The 25750-nt window shown below is 42.1% G+C and overlaps 1 protein-coding gene across 1 annotated transcript in view; it reads left to right on the plus strand.

Annotated features, from left to right (window-relative positions):
• The first annotated feature begins 23501 nt into the window (after positions 1-23501).
• The window catches only part of SEZ6L (seizure related 6 homolog like), a 447519-nt gene continuing 445270 nt past the window's right edge, over positions 23502-25750 (plus strand). Inside the window, exons 1-2 of the mRNA XM_056529133.1 lie at positions 23502-23657; positions 24060-24243. Coding sequence (XP_056385108.1) covers positions 24150-24243 — 94 coding nt within the window. The 5' untranslated portion in view covers positions 23502-23657; positions 24060-24149. The remainder of the gene's footprint in view (positions 23658-24059; positions 24244-25750) is intronic.

Consider the following 25750-nt stretch of genomic DNA (forward strand, 5'->3'; position numbering starts at 1 on the left):
TGCTGTATGCTACAGAGAGTTTTTTTGTTTTTTTTTTCTTTTTTGTCTGACCACAGTGCTCTCTGCTGACACCTCTGTCCATGTCAGGAACTGTCCAGAGCAGGAACAAATCCCCATAGCAAACCTCTTCTCTGGAACGTTCCTGATATGGACAGAGGTGTCAGCAGAGAGTACTGTGGTCAGTACAACTGATAAGTATTGGAAAGGTTTTTCAAGAGAAGTAATTTACAAATCTGTTTTACTTTCTGGCACCAGTTTATTTATAGACAGCTGATCATCAGGGGGACTGACCCCGCCCCTCCCCAATCTCTGTGATTGGCCAGTCAATCCACATTGACCAATCACAGCAAAGGCAGTTGAAAAAACTGCCTTTCACAGCTCCGATCTCCTTAATGCAGTGAGATCAGAGAGTAGATCAGAGCTGTGTAAGCTCTGTACAATAAAAGATCCCCCAAAGACCCCTAAACACCCCCTGTTATCCCTCCTAGTGATCATGTTTAGGTGACATCAGCTGTCTTGGACAGCTAATTGTCACCATACAAAGATCAAAAAATTGTAGCCCTCTATATGTTGCAAAACTACAACTCCCAGCATGGAGTTGTAGTTTTGCTACATCTGGAGGGCTGCAGTTTAGAGATCACTTACTTAGACCTCCCACAGCAGTACAAGGTGCTGAAAAAAAAAAGTCACCTAGACTAGTTGCAAAACTACAACTCCCACCATTCCCTGACAGCCAACATCTGAGACCACTGGTCTAAGTGACTTTTTATTTTTATTTTTACAGCACCTTGTACAGTAATAAATCACTGATCAGCAATCAGGGCCGTCTACACACGGGGTAAGGTCCGGCCACATAGTACAGAAGAGTCGCTGGTGGCAGGGACTGCATACATCCCCCAAAAAGTACCCCAAAATAAAAACCAAGAACCCTACTTTATTACAGTAAAAGTAAAAAAAAGCACTACCACTACACTACATTACACACTGAAATAATTAAATAAAGTGAAAAACACTATACATCTACTCACACTTACCACCCCCTTCCCCCCAACCCCCCCCCCCCCCTATAAAATTTAAATGGTCAGAAGACTCTTTTTGTGGAGGCAGAATACTCCATTCTTGCCTCCAAGACCGCCAATGAGGGAGACCCCACCTTTCTTCCTTCCTCCCTCTTGTCATCGTCCAGTGATGATGAGCCCCCTAGAAGGTGGCGCCGCATGGCAATGCCAGTAGAGTCCCCCCCCCCCAAACTAGTGCATCTGTGCCCCATAAAAGTTTTCCCTGTACCCTGTACTGTTTTCCCTGTCCCCAATATAGGTGACCCCATCTGGACCCCAGTTCAAGACGGTTATGAGCCACAGATTCCTGGGTTTGTTGGTCGCCCAGGAATCCAAATTGACCCTGCAGTCCTCACAGAAACTGACTTTACCTTTTTTTTTTTCAGTAAGGACTTCGTCCAGTGATGATGAGCCCCCTAGAAGGTGGCGCCGCATGGCAATGCCAGTAGAGTCCCCCCCCCCAAACTAGTGCATCTGTGCCCCATAAAAGTTTTCCCTGTACCCTGTACTGTTTTCCCTGTCCCCAATATAGGTGACCCCATCTGGACCCCAGTTCAAGACGGTTATGAGCCACAGATTCCTGGGTTTGTTGGTCGCCCAGGAATCCAAATTGACCCTGCAGTCCTCACAGACACTGACTTTACCTTTTTTTTTTTCAGTAAGGACTTTGTCAATTTGATGGTGGCTCATAAGAACTGGTCCGCCCAACAGTTTGTGGCTCAGCACCCCAATGCTTTTATGGCTAGACCCCCATCAATGCAGTAAATCAAGTGGCTTCGTGGATGACATTGAGCTGGGTGCAGAAATATACATATCGTAAGTTGGCCCTAAAGTCCCATGTGAGGAGGATGTGCCCCCGGCACACCCCCTCCATGCGAGACCCTCTCAATCTCTGCAACTGTCAGCCATCCCTGTGCAAATCCCTAATTTGGGCCTCAAATCAGCATGGAGCTATCTCTCTCTCCTGAGCTCTCTGAGCTGTATTTAATGGCAACAGTTAATGCAGCTCATTTATGTTTCAATGGGTGGGGTTGCTGATGTATGGGAGGGAGGAAAATGGAATTGTGGGATTTGTTGTCAAAAAAGAAAAGTCAAACAGGCAATACTAGTTCACAAAAAGCTAGCCACAGTGTTATGGTAATCTCACAACATAGCCATTTAGCCCCAAGACAAGCGCAGATCCTTCCTAAGCATGTCCATTACTGTCTGCCAGGTATGTACTAAAATCACTTTATGGTGGAGAACCCCTTAAAGGCTCACTATACCCCTTGTTACGTTCCTTGAGGGGTTTAGTTTCCCAAATAGTATGCCATGTGTTTTTTGTTTTTTTTGCTTTTGGCACCATGGGGGGCTTCCTAAAAGTGACACGCTCCCCAAAAACCATTTCAGCTAAATTTTCTCTCCAAAAGCTCAATGTCACTCCTTCCCTTTTGAGCCCTGTAGTGCGCCCACAGAGCACTTTACATCCACATATGAGGTATTTCCTTACTCAATAGAAATAGGTTGCAAATTTTGGGCAACTTTTTCTTCTTTTACACCTTGTAAACATGAAAAAATAGGTCTACAAGAACAAGTTAGTGTAAAAAATATAGATTTTGAATTTTCTCCTCCACTTTTCTACTATTAGTGTGAAACACCTTAAGTGTTAACAACTTTTCTGAATGTAATTTTGAATACTTTGAGGAGTGCATTTTTCATAAAGGGGTCCATTATGGGGTATTTCTAACATAGAGCCCCTTAAATTTACTTCAAAACTGAACTGGTCCCTGAAATATTCTGATTTTGAAATTTTCGGGAAAAATCTAAAATTTCTGCTAAACTTTGAAGCCTTTAATGTCTTCAAACGGTAAAGACATGTCAACTGAATGATGAAAACATAACTTATTGTATGTGTAAATCAATTTATAATTTATTTGGAGAGCTTGGAAAGCTTCAAAGATAGTGATGGCCGCCACACCCCCTCCCATAGACTTGTATTGAGGGGGCGGGCTGTGACATCACAATGGGGTGGGGCCGTGACATCACGATGCTCCAGCCCCTGTATCGCCGGTCATTACACACAGAGCAAGTTTGCTCTGTGCAGTAATGACAGTGGGGTGCTGCAGCGGAGATCCTGGGGGTCCCCAGCGGCGGGACCCCCGAGATCTGACATCTTATTCCCTTTCCTTTGGATAGGGGATAAGATGCTGGGGGTGGAGTACCCTTTTAAAATGATACCCTACTTATATAGGTTTTATTTTGTATTACTTCTAAAAAAAATCATAACTACATGCAGGAAAATTTATATGTTTAAAATATGGGCAGGTATGAGGGCTCATTTTTTGTGCCGTGATCTGAACTTTTTATTGGTACCATTTTTATATTGATCCGACTTTGCGATATCTTTTTATTTATTTTTTCATGATATAAAAAGTGACCAAAATACGCTATTTTGGACTTTGGAATCTATTTACGCGTACGCCATTGACCATGTGGTTTAATTAATGATATATTTTTTATAGTTTGGACATTTCTGCATGCGGCAATACCACATATGTTTATTTTTATTTACACAGTTTTTTTTTTTGTGGAAAAAGTGGGTGATTTTACAATTTTTTTTTGCAGTTTTGTAGCCCCCCCTGGTGGCTATTTCACTGCACATACCGATCTCATACACAGATCATTGCTGTGCATTGACATGGCAAAGATCAGTGTAATCAGCAGTCAATTGCTCAAGCCTGGATTTCAGGCTTGGAGCAATCAATCGCGGATCAGACGCGACAGAGGCAGGTGAGGGGACCTCCGCTCCCGTTCTTGCTGATCGGGACATCGCGATTTCACCGCGATGGTCCCAATCAGCTCAACTGAGCTGCCGGGAAGCTTTTACTTCCATTTTAGATACTGCGTGACCATGCGTTTTATAACTGGACCGGGCGCAGGGCATACAGGTACTCCCTGCGTCCTTAAGAAGTTTAAGGGGCTACTCCACTGGAAAACATTTTTTTTTTAAATCTTAATCCTTCCAGTACTTATCAGCTGCTGTTATGATCCACATGAAGTTCTTTTCTTTTTTAATTTCGTTTCTGCTTGACCACGGTGCTCTCTGCTGACAACTCTGTCCATTTTAGGAGCTGTCCAAAGTAGAAGCAAATTCCCATAGAAAACCTATACTGATCTGGAAATGTCCTAAAATGGACAGAGGTGTCAGCAGAGAGCACTGTGGGTCAGACAGAAAATAAATTAAAAAAGAAAAGAACTTCCTGTGGAGCATATAGCAGATGATAAGTACTGAAAGGGTTGAGATTTTTTAATAGAAGTAATATACAAATCTGTTTAACTTTCTGGCACCAGTTGATAAAAAAAAAAAAAAAGGTTTTCCAGTGGAGTACCCCTTTAAGGTCAAAATGGGCTTGGTCTCCAAAGCAAATACTTTGTTGCCATGTGTTTTAGGTCATTGTCATGCTGGAATACCCATCTATGACCCATTTTCAATGTCCTAGTTGAGGTAAGGAGATTCTCACCCAAGATTTGATGGCCCCATCAATCGTCTCTTTAATGCAGTCAAGTTGTCCTGTCCCCTTACCTGGAAAACCCCCAAAGCAAAATGTTTCTGCCTCCATGTTTTACAGTGAGGATGGTCTTCTTAGGGGTCATAGGCAGCATTGCTCCTTCTTTAAACTCAGCGAAAGAGCCAAAGAGCTTGATTTTGGTTTCATCTGACGATAACACTGACCCAATTCTCCCCTGAATCATTCATATGTTTATTGACAAACTTCAGGCAGGCCTGTACATGTACTTTCTTGAGCAGGGGGACCTTGTGGGTGCGGCAGGATTTCAGTCCTTCATGTCGTAGTGTGTATTCCTGGCTGATTCCCCACCATACTCCTGAACATGGGAAATTGATAGTTATTTTGGGTTTCTTCCATTTGCGAAAAATCACACCAACTGTTGTAAACTTTTCACCAAGCTGCTTGCTGATGATCTTGTAGCTCATAGCAGCCTTTTGTAGGTCTACAATCTTGTCCCTAACATCCTTGTACAGCATTTTTGTCTTATCCATGGTGGAGAGTTTGGAATCGGAGTAATTGATTGCTTTTGTGGACTCATATCTTTTATACAGGTAACAAGCTGAGAGTAGGAGCACTTCTACCGATAAAATTATAGACTGATACGTTCTTTGTCAGTGGGTAAATGTACAAAATCACCAGGGGATCAAATATTTTTTTCCGTTACTGCACCTTTAGGAGAGAAAGTATGCACTAGCTTCATAAGCATCCTGGCTGGGACTAACTCAGTTTCCTTTAATCTTACTCCATGAAGAGCCAGCCCCTAAGGTTCCCTCCTTCAGTGAAGTTTTTCTAAATTAAGCATTCATTAGCCCCCTAAATACTTTAATATGTTTTCAGCTTACAAGGGAATTAAACCTCCTGTACTGTAAACTTATACAACTATGCCTTTAAAAAACAAATAACCTATATTCTACTGGTACATAAATCTACTTCAGTAAAGAAAGTATTTTGTTACACAAGTTTTTCTGGCTGCCATAATTTTCACTAACACCATGGTCATTCCAACCCCTTCACCCATACACTATACCCATAGGCATGCTACCATGGATCATAGACTTTCACTACATGTAAAAAGGTTCTTGAGGTCCAGCTGTTGCACTCCAGCTGCTGTGGTCTCATCATCATGGTATGTGAAGGTACCAGCTTACCTTCTCTATAGTATATGGAACCAAGAGCAATACAGAGGATCCGGTGGATAGGCGATCAATATACAGTGTATGGCAAGTTAATAGAAATGTTTAAAAAAAATAGCATTTATCCTGTTTTGTATCTCAGTACAGGTATATCCATACTAAATACCCTTTGTTTTACAAGAAAAACATGATGTTATAGAAAAAAAAGTAAACACAATGTTTTATAAATGACCCTTTGACCAATATCAAGAATTTAACCTATTCAGGCATATAGTATGCATGTTTTTGCAGTGTTCAGTCATACAGGCATTGCAAGTCCAAGCTGAGATAACTTCTATTATCAGTTTCTGTTTGTATGTTTGTTTAATTTTTTAGTTTTTTTTATTTATTTATGACTGTTAAATCCAAATGATCACAAAGATATGATATTCTTAGGATATGCTATTCCTTTCTAAGGTGACAGCCCCTTATACGGTGTGCTCAGCTAAGGTATTGGGCAAATAAATAAACTAGTAACAATAAATAACATACTAAATGGAAAAGAAAACTAATTCTGTTAGCTTTTTTTCCATATGTTAATAAAGAAAAAGGTAGACAAGAAAAATTATTCAGACTGCAGACCAAATTCTTATACTCATCCTCAAATCATCCAATCTGGACCTGAAAGGGATCGTGGTGACAAAAAAGAAAAGGCCCCTTCCCATGGGACAATTATCAGGGGAACCCAAGTAAAAATGCCAATGATCAGCCGACAAATGAGAAAACACTTGTTCGTTAGCTGATTACATCTTTGAGCGACCACTAAGTACAGACGACAGGAATTGAGGAAAAGAGGTTAAAGTCTGAAACTTTGGGTGGTCTAGAGCAGTGGAGGGATAACTGTTTGTATCTAATTTAAATCTTTTTTTTTTTGTGGAGATGGAGAAGTGGGGGATTCGGACTGAATCTGATTTGTTCCGAATTGATGTGCTTGGCATTTTAAAGAAACTGAATTTAGAATGCCAGAAAGTAAATGTATAATTTATGCATCTGTATATTAATTTTTACTATTACTAACCAGGGCACAACAGAATTGCCAATTCATTTAGACACATGGTAAGAGTGACATGAATTTAGCCCTCTATGATACATGAAATTAACTGTTACCTATCTCTCCGTGGGGGAGATTTATCATTGCATTTAGAGCTTCTTTTTATTTTTTGCTTACACCGGGCACACAAAATATTGCACATGCGCCTAAGCATTTTTTCAGTTTTCACTTTGCAGTGTTTGTGAATTAATGAAGTGTGAATGTTGCCTGCAGGCATAAAAAGTCACAAACCCCTCCAAAATGTCGTAAGTCAAAGACAGTTCAGATCTGACTTACAAAATTGCGACTTTTTGTGTAGAAAAGTCACAGAGCAGAAGAAGAAACATACAAAATAGGGATTTATTATTTTTTGCTTATGTGCGCCAAATTTATCAACCCCCCTTGATAGTATGATAAATGTGTCGCATATAAGCAAAAACAAAGCAAAAAAAGAAATGACATTAAAACTCACCTTCCAAAGACAACAATGATAAATATTCTTTATCTATAAAAGAGAAATGTAGATGGTGTGGTATAACTGATGAACGTGTTGATGTCAATGACTCTTATGTACCAATCCCTGTGGGATCATAATCACTTACTATGGTCAATACATTTCTTGCTATATACTCTCATAAAAGGTGAAGGATGACTTGTTTTTAACTATGTTGTATGTTAATTCAAAGCAGATCAAACGTGACAACATCATGTTCTCACAGCAATGCACAAGTGCGCACTATGAACTAATACTTGTTATCAGTAAAAAATGATTTAATTACCAGTGTTAATAAAGGTTGATTACAATATCAATATGGGTATTAGCCGGCTGCAATGAACTGTATTGCATTAAATGAAATGTCTGAGCTGCATGCAGTTCCATTAGTTGTGCTGTTTTTAATGATAGGAGCACAATGCACTAAATGAAGAGTTTCAGTCTTGTAACAATCTCTTAATGAGAACAATTGCATTGTATAATGAATGCAGCCAGGGAACAGGGAAAAATAGATGAACACACATCTGTGCTTGTTGACAAGCAGTTTGTTCTTCTACAGACTGCTGTTTACCTTGTGCCTTATGTAACTAACATGTGTCCGCTGTGCTCGTGATGACTTCATATATCCTTATTGAAGTAAGGTAAAAAAGGGCTTACTGCAAAATCATAAGTCTTGACCAAGTATATCTGACCTGTCCTGACATGAGGATCAACAGAATATAAACTTATCTGAAGCTTACTTAAGAATCAATCATTTCCCCTACTTGCCCTTGGGTCTGTCTTAGGCTACATTCACACTACCGCTGCGCCCCGTTAAGAACGGCTGTCAAACGTTCTTTTTTTTTTTTTTTTTACTTTGACAGCTGTCATTTTGACAGGGCATAATGGGCAACAACGGCTCCCAATGGACCCCATTATGGTCAATGTGGTCCGAGGGGTGCTGCTGTTTTTCAATGAGAATAGTGGGAGAAATAGATGGTGCTAGCTTCATTGTAACCAGTGGTGTAAAAACTTCCCCTGTAAGGCCCTACTTTTAATTCCCATTTTTAATTCCCTACTTGATATGTGTTACTTGCCCTAAAAAGGGCGGCCCCACACAGGAACCTCTCCCTATTTCCACCTAAAAACACTGTGAAATGGCAGTGTTTGTAGGTGGAAATAGGGAGAGGTTCCTGTGAGTGGCCGACCATTTTAGGGCAAGTAACACTTGTCAAGAAGGGAATTAATAATGCAAGAATAGGGCCTTACAGGGGAAGTTTTTACCCACACCGATTACAATGGACCATACGTTGTTCCCTTCCACCTTTTAGAGGTCTTTGCATCACATCAATAATTGGTGGTGTAGGTAGCACATGGTGTTTTTTGCACACCTTTCCTTTTGTTTGATTTTAAAAAAAGAATTTGGGTACATATTAGAGATGAGCGAATTTCATGAAATATTCGTTTTGCAACGAATGTGAATATCGCCACAATTCTATCGTGCAAATTGCTTCATTAAACTCCATTTACTGTGGTCCAGGGCATCTAAAATGGCGGATCACCATGTCAGTACATGGGGCAAGGAACACTGAGAAGGCAGGAAGAGAAGTAGGTGGGATGACCCTGGATCACATGCAGGAAGCAGCCTATCCGCAGCCAGTCACCCCTGTGATGTCACAGCGCTATATAATTGGCAGCCATTTTGCGGCTTGTCATATCATTCATTACACTGCATAGAGATAAGACGGACATCGCTGTGTGTGTGTTACACAGAAAAAGCTCTTTCCAGTAGTGTTTCACCTCCTAGTTACATCAGTGATCTGGTGGACAGAGAGCAGTGTTTTTTCACTGAAAAGGATTTTTTACTGCAGCCATTAACCTCCCAATGACTTTCTTCAGCATCATATTACAGAAAGGGGCAGATAGCTATATGTTGCCTCATACATTTCAACAAGCTGCATCAACTTCATAAACCTATAGACTTATAACACTGAGTATTCATGGCAAATACCCTAAGACACAGAATATACATATATGGTGTCCCGATACCGTATGGTATACCGTACCTTGTATAGTGGTCCCCAAAGTCAGAATTACTTCGTTCCAGTAGGGTCCTCCTGGTGGGATAGCCCCTAGTCGCCTCTTCCTTCTTCAATTCTGTGATGTTTATATGTATATTTAATTGCATATTTAATTGTGTGTATATATAGTGTTGCAGGACCTTAGGTCATGTGACTAGTGTTAATTCTATTAGAGTATGTTGAAGGACCTTCCTAGGTCACGTGTGTGGTCACATGTCTAGACCATAATTCCTTGTAAAGTGAATGACAGATGGTATGGACATATGAGCTCAAGGTCAGCCCCTGCCCATATAAGGGAGCTGCCAGCCAATCCTCTCTCTCTTGGGTTCCTGCTCTCTCTTGCTCCTGAGCTGCCAAGCAAGCAGCATATCTCTTGATTCCGGATTACCAGACTGAGCATATCTGTTATATCCTTCAAGACAAGCTTAAGCCTGAAGCCTGCCAGCCTCGGCCTGAATCTAATCGTGAGTTACAATACAAATCCCCGCTAAAGCTAGCGTGACTGCTGGACCTAAACTCAATCCTCTAAATCCAGCGGAACAGCGCATCTAAAGCTCCTGAGCTTAAAACTCACAAGGTCCCAACCAACTGTCAGGATCCTCATAGACTCTGATTGTACAAAGACTGTTCCTGTTTAATGTTGCATAAAACCTGCAGTAAAAGTTCTGACAGTTTTCTGAAAACCCTTCGGTTGTGGACATTCATTTATTATGCCTCCCTATCGCTCTTGGGACAGATGGCGATAGGACAAGCATATACAGAGGAGCCCCCACCCTGGCGTCACGAGTGATAAGGGTTAAACAAGCACCCTTTTGTTACCGCACAGCTACACCCCATATACCCTACACCCCCAGGCTACCACATAGCGTTTTGGCGTCTTACGAACAGGATACGGGTGTGTGCCTACAGCTGTTGCCACCATTTACAGACTACTCCCCCCATGTAAAAGACTTTATTCATGTGCTGTGAATCACCATTCAAGTGTACGGGACTGTGTGTGTGGTGTTGCATGCAAGGAGGGCACACGAAAAGTAAGGTGGGAGGCGAAGATTTATTGGCTGCAAGGAGTACGATGTGAATACATGCTACGATCCTCTGGTCCGGTCAGCACTGCAAGTGTTATTTCGCTGCCGGAGAAGTGCGCAAAAAAAGCCTGCGCTGTGCCACGACCCGACCATGGGCGTGGCTACCAAGTAAATGTGTTGCAGCCAAAGGGGAACAGGGGACAGGAAGTCGGGGCTGCATCGATGACATCCTTCCAGCCAGCGGCCATGTTGGAGAAACCCATTATAAAAGTAGCCCTGCACAGCAACCTCTTCAGTCAGCACGAGGAAGATATGGAGTGTACAGACATGGTGGAGAACAGCGTTCCACGCGGTTAGAGTTCCAAGATGGCGCCGGAGCAGAGGAAAGTTGTGGCGGTCGCAGCCCAACTATTCCAAGACCTTGCTGACCATCTGCAGCAGTTATCGGACCCGGAGGGGCCTGCAATCTTCCCCCGTTGCCCGACGATGAGGACGACTGGCCGGACACCCCTCCACGAGAATTTGCTGGGACACCTGGAGCATCTTCACCGGTGAGACTGTCCCCTCACCACCGGACATGGGGTTCGTGGGCTGAGATTCCGACGGAGGAATCTTCTGTAAGTACCCCACCAGAATCTAACTTTTCTTCCTCCTCCAGCCCAGAACCAGAAGTACCCCTGTCTGATTTAAATTTGCCGAGTGCACGACCGCACTCGCCATGTTTGCCTAAATGGACATTCGGGGATGAACCAGAGTTGATTCAATATATGCATGATGTTCTTCAACCCCTGCCTGGGAAGCCACTTCCACCAGTACCCACAGTGCAGAGGGAAAGGGCCCGTCAAGAAGCCGAAATGGCCAAATTGATGGATAAACAAAAGGCCCGACAACGAGAACTTTATGCCCCCAAGCATGTTCAGCTACCCTATGAGGATAGGATCCGCTACCAACAAAATACTAAAGAATTGGAAGCACTCTTTATTCGCATGTGGGACTGTCCCCGAGAAGGGGCGAAGCCTTTAGTGCACCGCCGTGCCACAGTGGCCAAGTTCGACAAGGTCAGAGGTTATGGTACCCTCATTGATTGCCAAATTGGCTATGCCATTCTCGTAAACTGTCGAGCTGTTCAAAGGCCTTACATCGACAAGAAGTTCCATTCACTGGAGGTGGGTGAAATAGATGAATATACACCTGTGCAGGGTCTGCGAGGAGAGTGGGCTGCCGCAGTCACCAGACCCGCAGCTCCTACCCAGCTTCCATTCCAGTACTACCCCTACGATGATTGGGAGGCGGACCCCTTTCAGCTAAGGCCGATATGGCCTGCTCCTGTTACTTCCACTGATGAGCCTACAGAGAAGGAGACTCTGCAGCAGCAGCCGGATACTCCTAACTTCAGCAAAGTGCCCAGGCCTACTCCTGCCAAGAAGGTGAGGCCTAAACCGTGGGCACCAACCACAGTGCCACAGCCTACTCCTACTGAGGAGGTTTGGCCGGATCAACCGGCACCAACCATTCTACCACTGGCATCTTCAGCAGCGGCCATTAATTATATGGTCAATGTTAACCCTACAGTGTCCCACTCTACCCTCTCTAATGTGGTGTGGGACACCAACTTTAATCCCTTGCCCAGTTCTGAAGTCAAGAGGGGCAGGGGTTCTGCAAGAGGAGCTGGATGATGAAAGAGCTTTTTTTAAAGGATCAACCTTCCTGCTTGATCTTAATTTGATCTTGATTTTGTCTTAATTTTGTCTGCACAGACTGTTGAAATTGTTGAAGGAGGCCTCTAGCAGAACTTTGCTAAGACAGTTTGAGTTATCCATGCAATCACCAAGTTTGTGCCTGACCCTTGTGTCAAGAGACATTAGGAGATTTGCAAGTGTATGCCTGGCTAGATGTGGTAGCCGTGTCCTATGGACTCCTAGTGCAGGTGGACTGATGATCCTTGCGTGTCTGTTCAAATGTATATAATCTAATCGTAATATATTATTTCCTTGTCTAATTGCACTTATCAGGTGAATGCACCTGAAAGTTGTTGTAATTCTAATAAATGTTGTTTTCAGGTCGAACCAAATGCAAATCAATCTTGAACACAAAATATTAGGTGTTGCAACATTCTCAAAGGTCTACTCAGGGTAACCTACCCTTAAGATACCAAGACTGACTCTTCACATAATTCATGTACATATAGTACAACAAATAATCACTCTAGTGTACCTACCTCACTCTAACTTAGTACACAAAACAAAATATCTCACATTCTAAGTAACCAAAAAAACTAAACTTTTAGGGATTGTATCCTATATCATTATTCAATTCCTTCCACTGTTATGTACACTAACTTTGTTCTCTTTACGTGTTCAGGATGTTCTTCCTGGCCAGAAGGCGCTTCTGTAAGCCTAAGTGTATACAAGTATTCAAAAGGGTAATCTATGTAAGGTTTATCTGTTGAGTTCTAGGGATAAATTTGTGTAGCCAATGGACCCTAGTAGCTAGTTATTGGTAGACAGCCACAGGCAAGCCAATATAACTACAGTGTACTAGACAGGTAACAAATGTGGTAAATAAAAATGTTAAGTGAGATTTATGATATCTGGTATATAATATTTCTAGTCAGTCCATAGGAAATAAAGTAAGTAGAAGTGTTAGGATGTATCTAAAGTCTTATAATGTCATCCTGTTACTAAATTCATGAAAAATGCAATCCTGTTCGAGAGTTTATCAGTACTCATGTTTGTACATAAAAAGTCATGTATAGGTGATCATCAGGTGGGATTTGTCAAAAACCGCTCAGCGGTCACGAACATCAGGAAGGTGCTGGCGATGATGTATAGTGTTGGGGGCCAGTCCCAATCAGCAGCCCGATGCGCTCTACTTACTTTTGATGCTGAAAAAGCTTTTGATAACGTTCGCTGGCACTGGCTGGGACTGGTCTTGACTAAATTTGGGATAGAAGGTCGTTTCAGCTCTTTCATAGGTGGTCTTTACAACGGTTTGACAGCGAAAGTACACACCCCAGGTATTCTATCAGCACTTCTCACATTGTCAAAAGGTACACGACAGGGTTTCCCCCTGTCGCCCCTACTGTTTGACCTGGCGATCGAACCGCTGGCACGCCATTTATTAACCTCTGATCTTTACAAGGGCGTTCAGGTGGGGGATCAGGAGGTAAAGTTGTCCATGTTCCAGACGATGTGCTTCTCTATCTACATGATGCAAAAGAAGCTGTCCCAAAGATACAAAATTTTCTTTCCCTTGTGGAAGGATTTTCAGGATATAGGGTTAATGCCACTAAAAGTATGTTATTACTGCTTGGTACATCCCCTCCTCGGTGGGTTGAGGAGGGCCTGGATCTGGGGTTGAAGGTGGCATCCTCCCACATAACATACATGGGTATCCGTATAGGGAGGACTCCGGATACCTTGTACTCCCTTAATTACACACAGCTCTTCCAACGCATACTCACAGAACTTAAGAGGTGGGAATCGTTGCCCTTGTCTTTTTTAGGCAGATGCCATCTCGTAAAGATGATTAGCTTTCCTCGCTTATTATATCCCCTGCAAACACTCCCACTCCTTCTAAAACACACTGATGTCCGACATTTAAATTCAGCCTTCCAGTGATTTATTTGGCAAGGAAAACGTCCTCGGATATCTTTACAGAAATTTATGCTGTCTAGAACGGAAGGGGGGGTCAATTTCCCAGACATAAGAGGCTATAATATAGCGTGCCTATTCCGACATGCGCTTTACTGGTTGCACTCCTCCACTTATTTTTCAAATTTAGTGGTAGAAAGGGCACTCTCCTCTCCATGGTCGCTGCCAGCACTCTTACACACCAAATATGCTAACCTTCCAAGGGACATTAAAGGTTCAACACTATTACGAGACACCATAATGTCGTGGAAGGAGGTGCGGAAGATCTTTGGTCTTCCATTTCTCCTGTCCAAAAGAATGCCCTTGCATGATCACCCGGAATTTTCCCAATGTAGATCCAGCTCTTGGTTGCGCTTATGGCATGATAAAGGGATACACATGGTGGGACATTTGATGCATGATGCTAACCGTAGATGGCTTACACCAAGCAAGATTCTCCACCAGTACGACCTGCCACAATCTCACTCTTTTTACATCATTCAAGTCAATGCTTTTTGCACCTCCAGACTGCGTGATCTTTCGGGGGAGGCTACAACTCATACTTTAGATGGGATTATAGGCAATGAACCCCAAAGACGGTCGATCTCGGACTTGTATGCAGCTTTCCGCAATCTTTTCCTTAAACTTGATCCCAAACATGTTTTTAGGACAAGGGAGAGATGGACAGGAGACACAGACATTACTGAAGTAATACTACTTGGGTGGGAAGCGGTGAGGAAGAATGTAATTAATGAAAGATGGGGGGAGACGTATTTTAAAGTAGCACACGCAGCCTTGTATGGCTTCAACATCTTGCCTTCCCCCACATTCCCGGACAGGATCACCCACTGCCCTAAGTGTAAACTACCGCTCACCAACATGTATCACGGGATATGGGAATGCCCTCATACTGCTAATAACTGGCTTCTTATACAAACTTACATTTGGGATAATTGGGGAATACGATTCCTTCCTTTTATGCCTGAAACACTGATTTTCCATCAAGCACATCCTCCTGAAGGGGAAGGGGAGGGGGAAGGGCGGTATCCTAAATTTGTTCATGTAGTTCTTCTAGTGGCCTTAAGATTACTTTTTTCTAAATGGTTGGAGGCGAACATTCCAGACTTGCCCTTTCTGATCGCTCAGCTGAAATTATTCTTAGAGGTGGACCGTTTGGATGCAGAGCGGCACATGGATTCTGGCACCAAGCGCTTCTTCCAAAAGTGGAAATCTTTTATTGTAACCCATTTTGACTCTCAGGGGATCATTAATATTGTTAAACCTTTCAGATATACTAATTGGTACTGTGTAGAATCCCTAAGAGGTTCTCTGGGAGCGTTGCGCTTACCGGATTTCTAATGTGCCAATCCTGATGCTTAAGAGCTTTGTCGCTCCTGTACTAGATCCCTTGGGAGTCGCAGGGTGTTCCTAACTTGCTCTTATTACATCTTGCTCCATGCCATTGGTGTGATTCTCATTGGGGCTGACATCTTCGGTGTAACCGACATATAGTACATACTAGACTGCCCAGGGAGGTCTCCCATGGATGATATTGGGTGTCCTCCTGCTGCAAAGGATGCTTCAGGGGTGGGGGAGGAGGGTAGGATAGGGAGTTCTATTTTTGGGAGCTGCTATACACTTGTATGTGGGCGTCATCTACAGATTGTATATTTTCATCCAATGCAACAAATTTTTGTATTTGTATTTTCCTGAAATGCTTTTCTGTTTCTGTTTATTGTGAAAATGTTTAATAAAAATATTAAAAAAAAAGTCATGTATAATTTGTTTGCCTAAAACATAAAAGGAAAACAAATAATACTCCTTTCTTTAGAGCTTGCAAGGACTTTTATCATATGCAAAGACTCTCGTTACATGTTCATACAGCCTGAATAATGGACATTTAAAAGACTATGCCCAGGGCTGTTAAAAAGCAACTGTTGCACTTCGTCCCTCTGCTTTAGGGGACAGATGTTGAGGTCGACTTATCTTAAGTAAGGGGGTTTGTGGTGTCCCGGTACCGTATGGTATACCGTACCTTGTATGGTGGTCCCCAAAGTCAGAGTTAATTTGTTCCAGTAGGGTCCTCCTGGTGGGATAGCCCTCTTCCTTCTTCAATTCTGTGATGTTTATATGTATATTTAATTGCATATTTAGTTGGGTATATATAGTGTTGCAGGACCTTAGGTCATGTGACTAGTGTTAATGCTATTAGAGTATGTTGAAGGACCTTCCTAGGTCACGTGTGTGGTCAGATGTCTAGATCATAATTCCTTGTAAAGTGAATGACAGATGGTATGGACCAATGAGCTCAAGGTCAGCCCCTGCCCATATAAGGGAACTGCCAGCCAATCCTCTCTCTCTTGGGTTCCTGCTCTCTCTTGCTCCCGAGCTGCCAAGCAAGCAGCATATCTCTTGATTCCGGATTACCAGACTGAACAGATCTGTTATATCCTTCAAGACAAGCTTAGGCCTGAAGCCTGCCAGCCTCGGCCTGAATCTAATCGTGAGTTACAATACCCACTAAAGCTAGTGTGACCAATCCCCTAAATCCAGCGGAACAGCGCATATAAATCTCCTGAGCTTAAAACTCACAATGTTTAATGTTGCATAAAACCTGCATTAAAAGTTCCGACAGTTTTCTGAAAACCCTCCGTTTATGGACATTCCTTTATTACACCTCCCTATTGCTCATTGGGACGGGTGGCGATAGGAAAAGCATATACAGAGGAGCCCGCACCCTGGCATCACGAGTGATGAGGGTTAAACAAGCACCCTTTAGTTACCGCACAGCTACACCCCATATACCCTACACCCCCAGGCTACCACACACATGTTTGGGGAGATTTATCAGAGACTGTGTGGAGGGGGGGGGGGTAGAGTGGTGCGGTGTCCAGTGGTGACCAGTTGGATTGCTTTTTTTCTTTCTTTTTTAAAGAGATCTGTGAGGGATGAATGAGGCAGTCTGATTGGTTGACATGGGCGGCTGGGCAGCTTTTTCTCTGGGCAGGTTATGATTGATCTCCCCTATTGTGTCTAAATAAACAATCAATGTGACGTTATAATTTATATATTCCTTTCAAAATGACCCGCAGAACTATTATCATACAAGCTGCTGAAGAAGTCTTGAAATGCATCCAGCTAGTTACTGGAATCATCACTGACTACCCACAGTGTAACCAATTGGAGTTACTATTGCACCGCATACCTACCATCACGTCTGCTTATTAAACAGCAACGACATCTAGGATCCCCGCACGGACATCATCTCTTCAGGGAGCAGAAGTGCTGCAGTCCACCCAACCTGAGCCCATCTGTCCATGCTGCGACACTTAGGAGATGGCCGAGTCTTCCGCAGAATACCCTCTTGCTATAGAGAGCCGGCAGTGAGGATAAAGACCAGTGCATCCTTGTATCAGTAAGGTACAACTAGTAAGGTAAGGTACGACTAGTAGTCCCAGCATGCCTTTGCTGTTATAACTATTTCAATTACTGCTTATCTCAGCACACTGAAACTAGGGACTCAGAATACGTCTGATACAAACTTGCAACAACAAATACTACTTACCAACGTATTATATTAGATGATATAGCGATTCAATACTAAAAGAAAGAGCGATCTTCCTTGTAACTACAAGAAACTGTAGCTAACCATAAGGAATAGCTTTTTAGTCACTATTTGTAGCCAACGTGTATCCATTGTGGGATTGATTTTATTCAATATATGGTGATCCTGAACATTTTATATGCACATTTATCTATTTAATGTATGTACTGATTTATTTTACAATACATTCTGACTTTAGTGCCACCAGTTATGTTTTGAACTATTTTACATAGTACATACCACTGTTGTTTAAATTTTATTACCAAAATAAAATATTTTCCTGAACATCCGAAAACTTGAGCCCCAGTTTCTTACTTCATAATCTGCATTTTCTCGGACACCGTGGGTATAGGTGTCAGCTGGGCGTCTCAGGTCTATTTGGTAATTAGTGTTTCAAGAGCCTCTCCAATTTTGCACTTATTCTAACTAAAAACTCTTTAAGCAGTGCATAAAAGTCCCTTCTGAACTTACCGTATAAGATGACTAGGCATATAAGACGGCCCCCAACTTTTACAGTTAAAATATAGAGTTTGGGATATACTCGCCGTATAAGACTACCCCTCTACCGCGATACGGTACCTTACCATTTTTCCCCCACACTAGGTTGTCAGCATTGTTCCCCCCACACTAGGTAGGCAGCATAGTTCCCCCACATTAGGTTGTCAGCATAGTTCCCCCACATTAGGTTGGCAGTGTAGTTCCCCCACATTAGGTTGTACTTCCCCCCACATTAGGTTGGCATATAGTTCCCCCCCCCCCCCCCACATTAGGCTGGCAGCATATTTCCCCCCACATTTGGTTGTAGTTCCCCCACATCAGGTTTCTAGTACCCCCACATTAGGTTTGCCGTATAGTCCCCCCACATTAGGTTGGCAATGTAGTTCCCCCACATTAGTTTGGTAGTATAGTTTCCCCCACATTAGGTTGGCAGTATAATTCCCCAACATTAGGTTGGCAGAATAGTTCCCACACATTATATTGTAGTTCCCCCACATTAGGTTGGCAGTATAGTTCCCTCCCACATTAGGTTGGCAGTATAGTTCCCCCACATTTGGTTGGCAGTAAAGTTCCCCCACACAATTAGTTGGCAGTATAGTTCCCCCACCTTAGGTTGGAGTTCCCCCACATTAGGTTGGCAGTATAGTTCCCCCACACAATTAGTTGGCAGTATAGTTCCCCCACATTAGGTTGGCAGTATAGTTCCCCCACACTAGGTTGTAGTTCCCTCACATTAGGTTGTAGTTCCCCCACATTAGGTTGGCAGTATAGTTCCCCCACATTAGGTTGGCAGTATAGTTCCCCCACATTAGGTTGTAGTTCCCATACATTAGGTTGTAGTTCCCATACATTAGGTTGGCAGTATAGTTCCCCCCACATTAGGTTGGCAGTTTAGTTCCCCCACATTTGGTTGTAGTTCCCCCCACATTTGGTAGGCAGTATAGTTCCCCCCACATTAGGTTGTAGTTCCCCCACATTAGGTAGGCAGTGGCCCCCACAGACATACAGCCTTCAGCCATATACAGTGTATGGCTGGAGGCTGTATGTCTGTGTACTGTCCCACTTCAGTGCTCCGACCACCGCTCCTCCGATTTACTGCTATAGCCTATAGACCCAAGCAGTAGGTCCCGGGACCGGAGGAGCGGTGGTGGGAGCACTGAAGATGACGTGCTGGTAACTTACCATGCCTGCGCGTCCTCGCTGCTCCGATGCTCTGCTCTGCCATTGCTATGGACGCACGCATGGGACGTCCCTGTGTGCACTGGCTCCCGGGGGCCCCTGCATTTTTAAAGTTAACGCAGGGCCGCAGAAAGGTAACCGGGACATCCTTGTGTCCCGAAAAATCTTTCGGGACACAGATATGTCCCGGATGTGAGAGGGGAAATTAATCTCGGATGGAACGCCCGGGGTTTGGATTAGCCATACCCCGGGCATCCCGGCCGACTGCAGCACCCGGCATATAAGACGACCCCCGACTTTTGAGAACATTTTAAGGAGTTAAAAAGTTATCTCATACGCCGGAAAATACGGTACTTAACATTGATCTAACGGACAAATTACATAAGCGCCTCCAGCTACTTGACCAGAAATTACTCTGAGAAACTGTGTTGGTATATTAAGGGAAGAGTGTGAGCCCTAAAGGGGATAGGGACCAATGTGATAATCTCTGTACAGTTCTGCATAGTATGTCAGTGCTATAAATGAAGAGTTCAGTGATAAAGTGGAAGATGGTTGTCTTGTGTTCTTCATCCACCATTAGCAGCGACACAAATAATGCAAATTCCCTTACACAGGAAAATAATTATAAGGTATTAACTTGATGGTAAAAACCCTGATATACTCTACAAAATAAACCCTTCCTCTTATGACTTATGCTGAACTTTCTCAATTGATGACGGTGCTCTACCTATATACTGTAACTCACTTTTCCTACTTAAAGTGTCCTTCCTCTCTGATATTAGACTATAATCCCTTTTCCACCATCCTTTGTCATTGACCAAAAGAGACTTATTGAGCCATTGCCTTGGAGCAACCCACCAGACTTACTGGAAACAATCTGGATCTCCTCCTCTGGGGGCCTTTCTAGAATGTCTTATTTCTATAATGAGAAAAGAAGAAAAGACAGTTCATTGTCTCCCCTTGTTTTTCCCCTTGTGGCAGCCAAGACTGCTTTTTAAAGGGCTAGGGTCTCATTGATGCCTAACTCTAACTAAATTTTCCATATTGTTCCAGCATTTCTTTTTTTCCATTCCTTTCCCTTTCACTTCATGTATTTGGTGTTTGTAGTTTCTTAATACATAGGATATTTTTTTTCGTGTCATCTTTTTTCTTTCCCAAAAACTAAAATGTTCATTTCATGCTAGTATTTGATTTCTTCTGAATTATTGATTCTACTTTGTATTATTTATTTTTATTGCCAATTTGATTTGTTGTTTATCACTTTCCAGTTCTTTTCCATTATGTCCTATATAAACATGAATTTACATCAGATCAGATAAATCAGTATGAACCTTGTCTTTTTGGAAGATGAATACTTTTTAACAACTGCAAACCCTGCTTTACAAACCTGTTTAACCCTGCAAAGGTTTAAAGGTGTATTGAATCAGGTTATTGGATTATTGCTAGGGTTGCAATTTGTCTGCACAGTTTCTATAATTGGAAACTAATACTAAAGGATATATTATATTGACTAACTTTTCTTGGAGGCAAGAAGCAGGTGGTCCGAAGTGGAGCAGTCTTTAAAGACTGGTGAAGACAACCCAGTGATTGTCAGAAAATGAATAATTGTTATGATTCGGCTAGCTGGAGGTGGATCCTCTGTGTCAGAGAGGGATTGGCGTGGACCGTGTTGGTGGATCGGTTCTAAGTTGCTACTGGTTTTCACCAGAGCCCGCCGCAAAGCGGGATGGTCTTGCAGCGGCGGTAGCAACCAGGTCGTATCCACCGGCAACGGCTCAACCTCTCTGACTGCTGAGATAGGCATGGTACAAGGGATAAGGCAAGAGCAAGGTCGGACGTAGCAGAAGGTCAGGGCAGGCAGCATGGATCGTAGTCAGGGGCAACGGCAGGAGGTCTGGAACACAGGCTAGGAACACACAAGGAATAGCTTTCACAAGGCACAATGGCAACAAGATCCAGCAAGGAAGTGCAGGGGAAGTGAGGTAATATAGCCAGGGAGAAGGTGGAAGCTAATTAGGCTGATTGGGCCAGGCACCAATTATTGGTGCAATGGCCCTTTAAATCTCAGAGAGCTGGCGCGCGCGCGTCCTAGAGAGCGGAGCCGCGCACGCCAGAACATGACAGCCGGGGACCGGGACAGGTGAGTGACTTGGGATGCGATTCGCGAGCGGGCACGTCCCGCTATGCGAATCGCATCCCCACCGGCAATGTCAGTGCAGCGCTCCCGGTCAGCGGGTCTGACCGGGGCGCTGCAGGGAGAGGAACGCCGCGAGCACTCCGGGGAGGAGCAGGGACCCGGAGCGCTCGGCGTAACAATAATAGTTTTGGTATAGCATACATTACGGCAACTGTCAACATTTTTATTTGACATAAGATTCACACCTAGTAAAAAGTTTCAAATGACGACCTGTGATTCTTAAAAATGGTCTTCTAGAGGGATAGATATCATGTTGTGACAGAAAAATTGTCTTGTCATTGAGGTGTTCTTTTAAAGAGCTTTTTTTGGCAGTTCTACTTACTACTATTGTTACTGTATCTTTATTTTTACTCAATTGTATATCCGTTGTGTTATTATGCTCAGTATTTTCTGTAGAATGAACAATACTTGATATAAAGCAGTCCATATTCAGTGGTGAGGAAACAACACAAATATTATAATCTACTGTTCTCATTTTACTTGGTATTACTATATTTCCATTAGCCGACAGATTTAGCTGAAATTCTATGTAAAGATTATAGCTTGGCAACTGCAGATTATTGTTTTCCCCAATGAACTGAACTGTGCTGCTTGTTATTAGCTTCAGTGTTACTGAATAAGAGCCTATGTTTCATGTTTATTGTACACATCTTTATACTGCTATGATAGTTTACTCGTTTCTTTAGCCCCTATATGTGCTCCTGTTCATACAAAGGTGTTGATGTTCAAAAATGTATTAATTATTGATTTGTGTTTTAAGATGCCATTATATTAAATGACATAATCCCTCACCAGACAAATATAGTCAATAATTATATTACTCTACTATGGATATTATTTCCATTACATGCTTCATTATTCCAAATCACTCTTGCTATGGTGTCCATTCATTTAAATAATAGGTAACAGACTTGTTACCAATTGCCAACTTCTTGTGGCCTTTGAATATATGCTCTATCAAATCTGCGGTCATGTATTATAACAATTGTCATATTAATAGGACATTTATATAGGACATTCATTTATTTCTGACCACTCTTGTAGGACTATCCTTTTGCTCTCCCTGTTTCTCATTGGCAACCCTATGCCACATGGGACTTATGCCTTGCCAGCCCCACTAAGCTACACCCCTCATTAATCCTTACATAGTACCATAGTACTACATGTATAACCAAGACCCATGAATGATAAGTACCTCGTCTATGCAATGCAGCTCCCTGGAGACAAATGCATATTTCCTTATACAATCTCTTGGCTTCATTAGTCTCTGGCACATAAGGCACTCCTTTAATCCAATTTTAACGTAAAATAAGATTCTACTAATACAGATTTTTTTTTTTATGTTGTCTCCCGAGAAAAGTCATAATGCATGAAGTCAGTAGTAAACATGAAAGATTTAACTCTTGAAAATGTTAATTGAAAGTACTGTAAAGCATCAACACGCTTCAGATTAAATGACCCAGATACTGATTCCGGAAAACATTTATTGCACATGAATTGTGCAAATGATCTTAGAGTAGAAAAGCAGTAAACAATGTTTTGAAAGAATACAAAAAAAAACACTTGCTGATGGGTATATTAAGTGACTCTTGGAAGATATGAAGTGACCGTATAAACTGCGATGACATTTGACTCATATCATAGATGTCTTTTGGAAATGGCAGTGTAAGTTGTATAATTGGGTTTAGAACTGTTTTGAAACATTGCTCATTTACATATATGTAAATTAAGTAGGTGATAATGCTTGAGATTTAAAGCACGGAAGCTATAGCAACCCTGGTAAGTGGTTTTGTAAATACTGCACATGTTCACTATAAATATTTATCTCTATAATTTAAACTATACTGCTCCTTTAAATCAACAAAATGTATTATTGCTCCAGTTATCGCCATACAATTCAATTAAAACTCTACGGTCCCTCATGTTGTGGTTTGATGCATAGATGGTATACTGTATCCGCTGTTAGTGTCTATTTTTACCCTCACTATCCTATTGCACAGTGCCCACTGCAGTTCCCTTCAGTGCATGCCTTCCTTTCCATGTGTCTGTGCCTTATAGCACTTTGTGCCTGCATTCTCTCAGTGCGTTGCCTTGGATGTTATAATATGAATGCTTCCTAGCAGCAGCATACCAGATCACTACACACAGTCTGTCACATTAGGTTTGTACTGAAGATTTTCTTTCTTTGTTTTCCTGCATCCCTCTCCCCTTCCCATTGCCTCTTTCTGTGCCTAAATTTGCTCTCTGTAGCATGTTCCCCCTTTGCAGATCATTGCTGTATCTTTCAATTTACCATTCACCACTCTTCTTTCTCTTGCTGCTGTCTACATCCTTTCTTTCATAGTATCTCTAGTCCCTGCCTGCCCTCTCGCTTTCTCTTCTTTATCACACTGCCTTGTCTCTCTCCCTCCTTCTCCATTTCAATACAGTATCATTCTTTTCATAAACAAGCACAGAGCCCTCTCTGTGCATTTCTGTGCCTCTTTTTCCTCTTCCCCTTTAATCAATAGCCACACCAGGAGAGTTGCTCACATGAATAAGTCCTTGTGAATCTCACCCCCAGACATCTTTCAGTGGATGTGCAGACCAGAGCTGGAAATCTTGCTCAACTACCCTGACTTATCCTGGTTTCCTTAGACTCCGAGGTTCTGTCATGTTGACCCGTGGAATATGCCAGTCTCCTGGTCCCTATGTCCACCCTTCCATCCTCTTCTTCATCATCCTGCTTCTTGGAGCCCAGGCTGAAGGTAAGAAGATGCTCAGCATCAGTGATAACAATGTCTTTTCCTTGTTTCCCTGCAAGCACTTTCCCTTTAAATTGTTAATGCATTGCATGCTTTAAATGTTATAGAAAGGCGTAAAGAAAGACAAAGTAGCAGCAGGGGATAAGCAATTTTGTTTAAGGCTTTATCAATTGAGAATGTCTGGATGCTGAAAGGTGTATGGGAATTTTAGAAAACTAGTATGTAGGACACAAAACATACTGTATTCTTGAGAAAGTGTCATTGTGCTGCTGCTTACTGTCAGAATGGAAATTATTTGGAATATCTGAGTACTAAGTATGTAAAAGTTTAGAAACTGCTTGTATGTGTGATATCGGGTCTTTGGTACACCATATGGTGTTTCGGAGGTTAAACATCCCATTGAGCTTGTAGGGATGTGGGTGTCCAATCTGATTTAACTTTCTCACTCTGGGACTTTGCATTCATTAGAATAACAGGGCAGTGTAAGTGTCCACATCTGATCCCACTGCACCTGGTGCTCTTTTGAAGCCAAATATTGTGCAAGTGAAAGTTAATCTTTGAGTAGAATTTGACTTTGTATCTTTTAGACAGGATGATGAGACTTTTTTAATGCTTTTGATCTTTTGGTTCTTATTGGCTATTATTAAATGTGAATATGAAGTCTTTAAGATTTTGATCTTTTTGATTCCCTTTGCTGAGTTTCTTCTGCTGGTTCGATTCTCACATCTTTGCCACTTAGATCAGGAAAAGTTTGATGTCTTTTGGTTTGCAGCTCCAATCTATTTCTGTACTATGAAATGTTTATTAAAAGATATGGCTCCTTTCTTAGTTATAATGTGAAATCATCCAGGATCTAAGGGCTAAAGAGATAGACTGTATCAGCTGGAATGTGCATTGCAGAGAACCTTACAGAAGAGATTAGGTTAAGGTTCCTTTATTTTTTTAAAGAGGCATAAAAACTCAGAAAATATATTTAAGTTATTTTTTTAAACTATACATGTGAAGCTGATTGAATTCCTAAACATGGTCACACATAGGTAATCCTTGGCTGTTAAGGCTATAGATAAGAGGAGTGCATCTTTAGACATGTGGTTAATCCTTATCAAACCATGTGTACGAGTGTAATGTAACAATTGGCTATTACTTATAATATGTCAGGCTTATAAGTTCAGTACTGTGGAATAGATGTATTAGTATCTACAGAATGATCATTCAGTATCTCATAGTACAAGCTCTACACCAAACTCTAACATCCACTCTTACACATTACTTAAAACATTCTACCAATACTTATACATACAGTAGTGTCACAAAATGAATTATTTGTATGATAAACATCAGGTTGATTTTAATGAGACTTAATGATTCTAATAGTACTTAGCAGATAAATACACACAAGTCCATTGTAACATATCACTTTGATGTAAAACTGTATTCAATGTAATAGCTTTGTTTAATTAGGAAATATATTTTCTTTATGATTTACTCCTCCTCACTGATGGATTTTGCT

This window comes from Hyla sarda, chromosome 1, assembly GCF_029499605.1.
Source record: "Hyla sarda isolate aHylSar1 chromosome 1, aHylSar1.hap1, whole genome shotgun sequence".
In the NCBI taxonomy this organism is placed as follows: Eukaryota; Metazoa; Chordata; class Amphibia; order Anura; family Hylidae; genus Hyla; species Hyla sarda.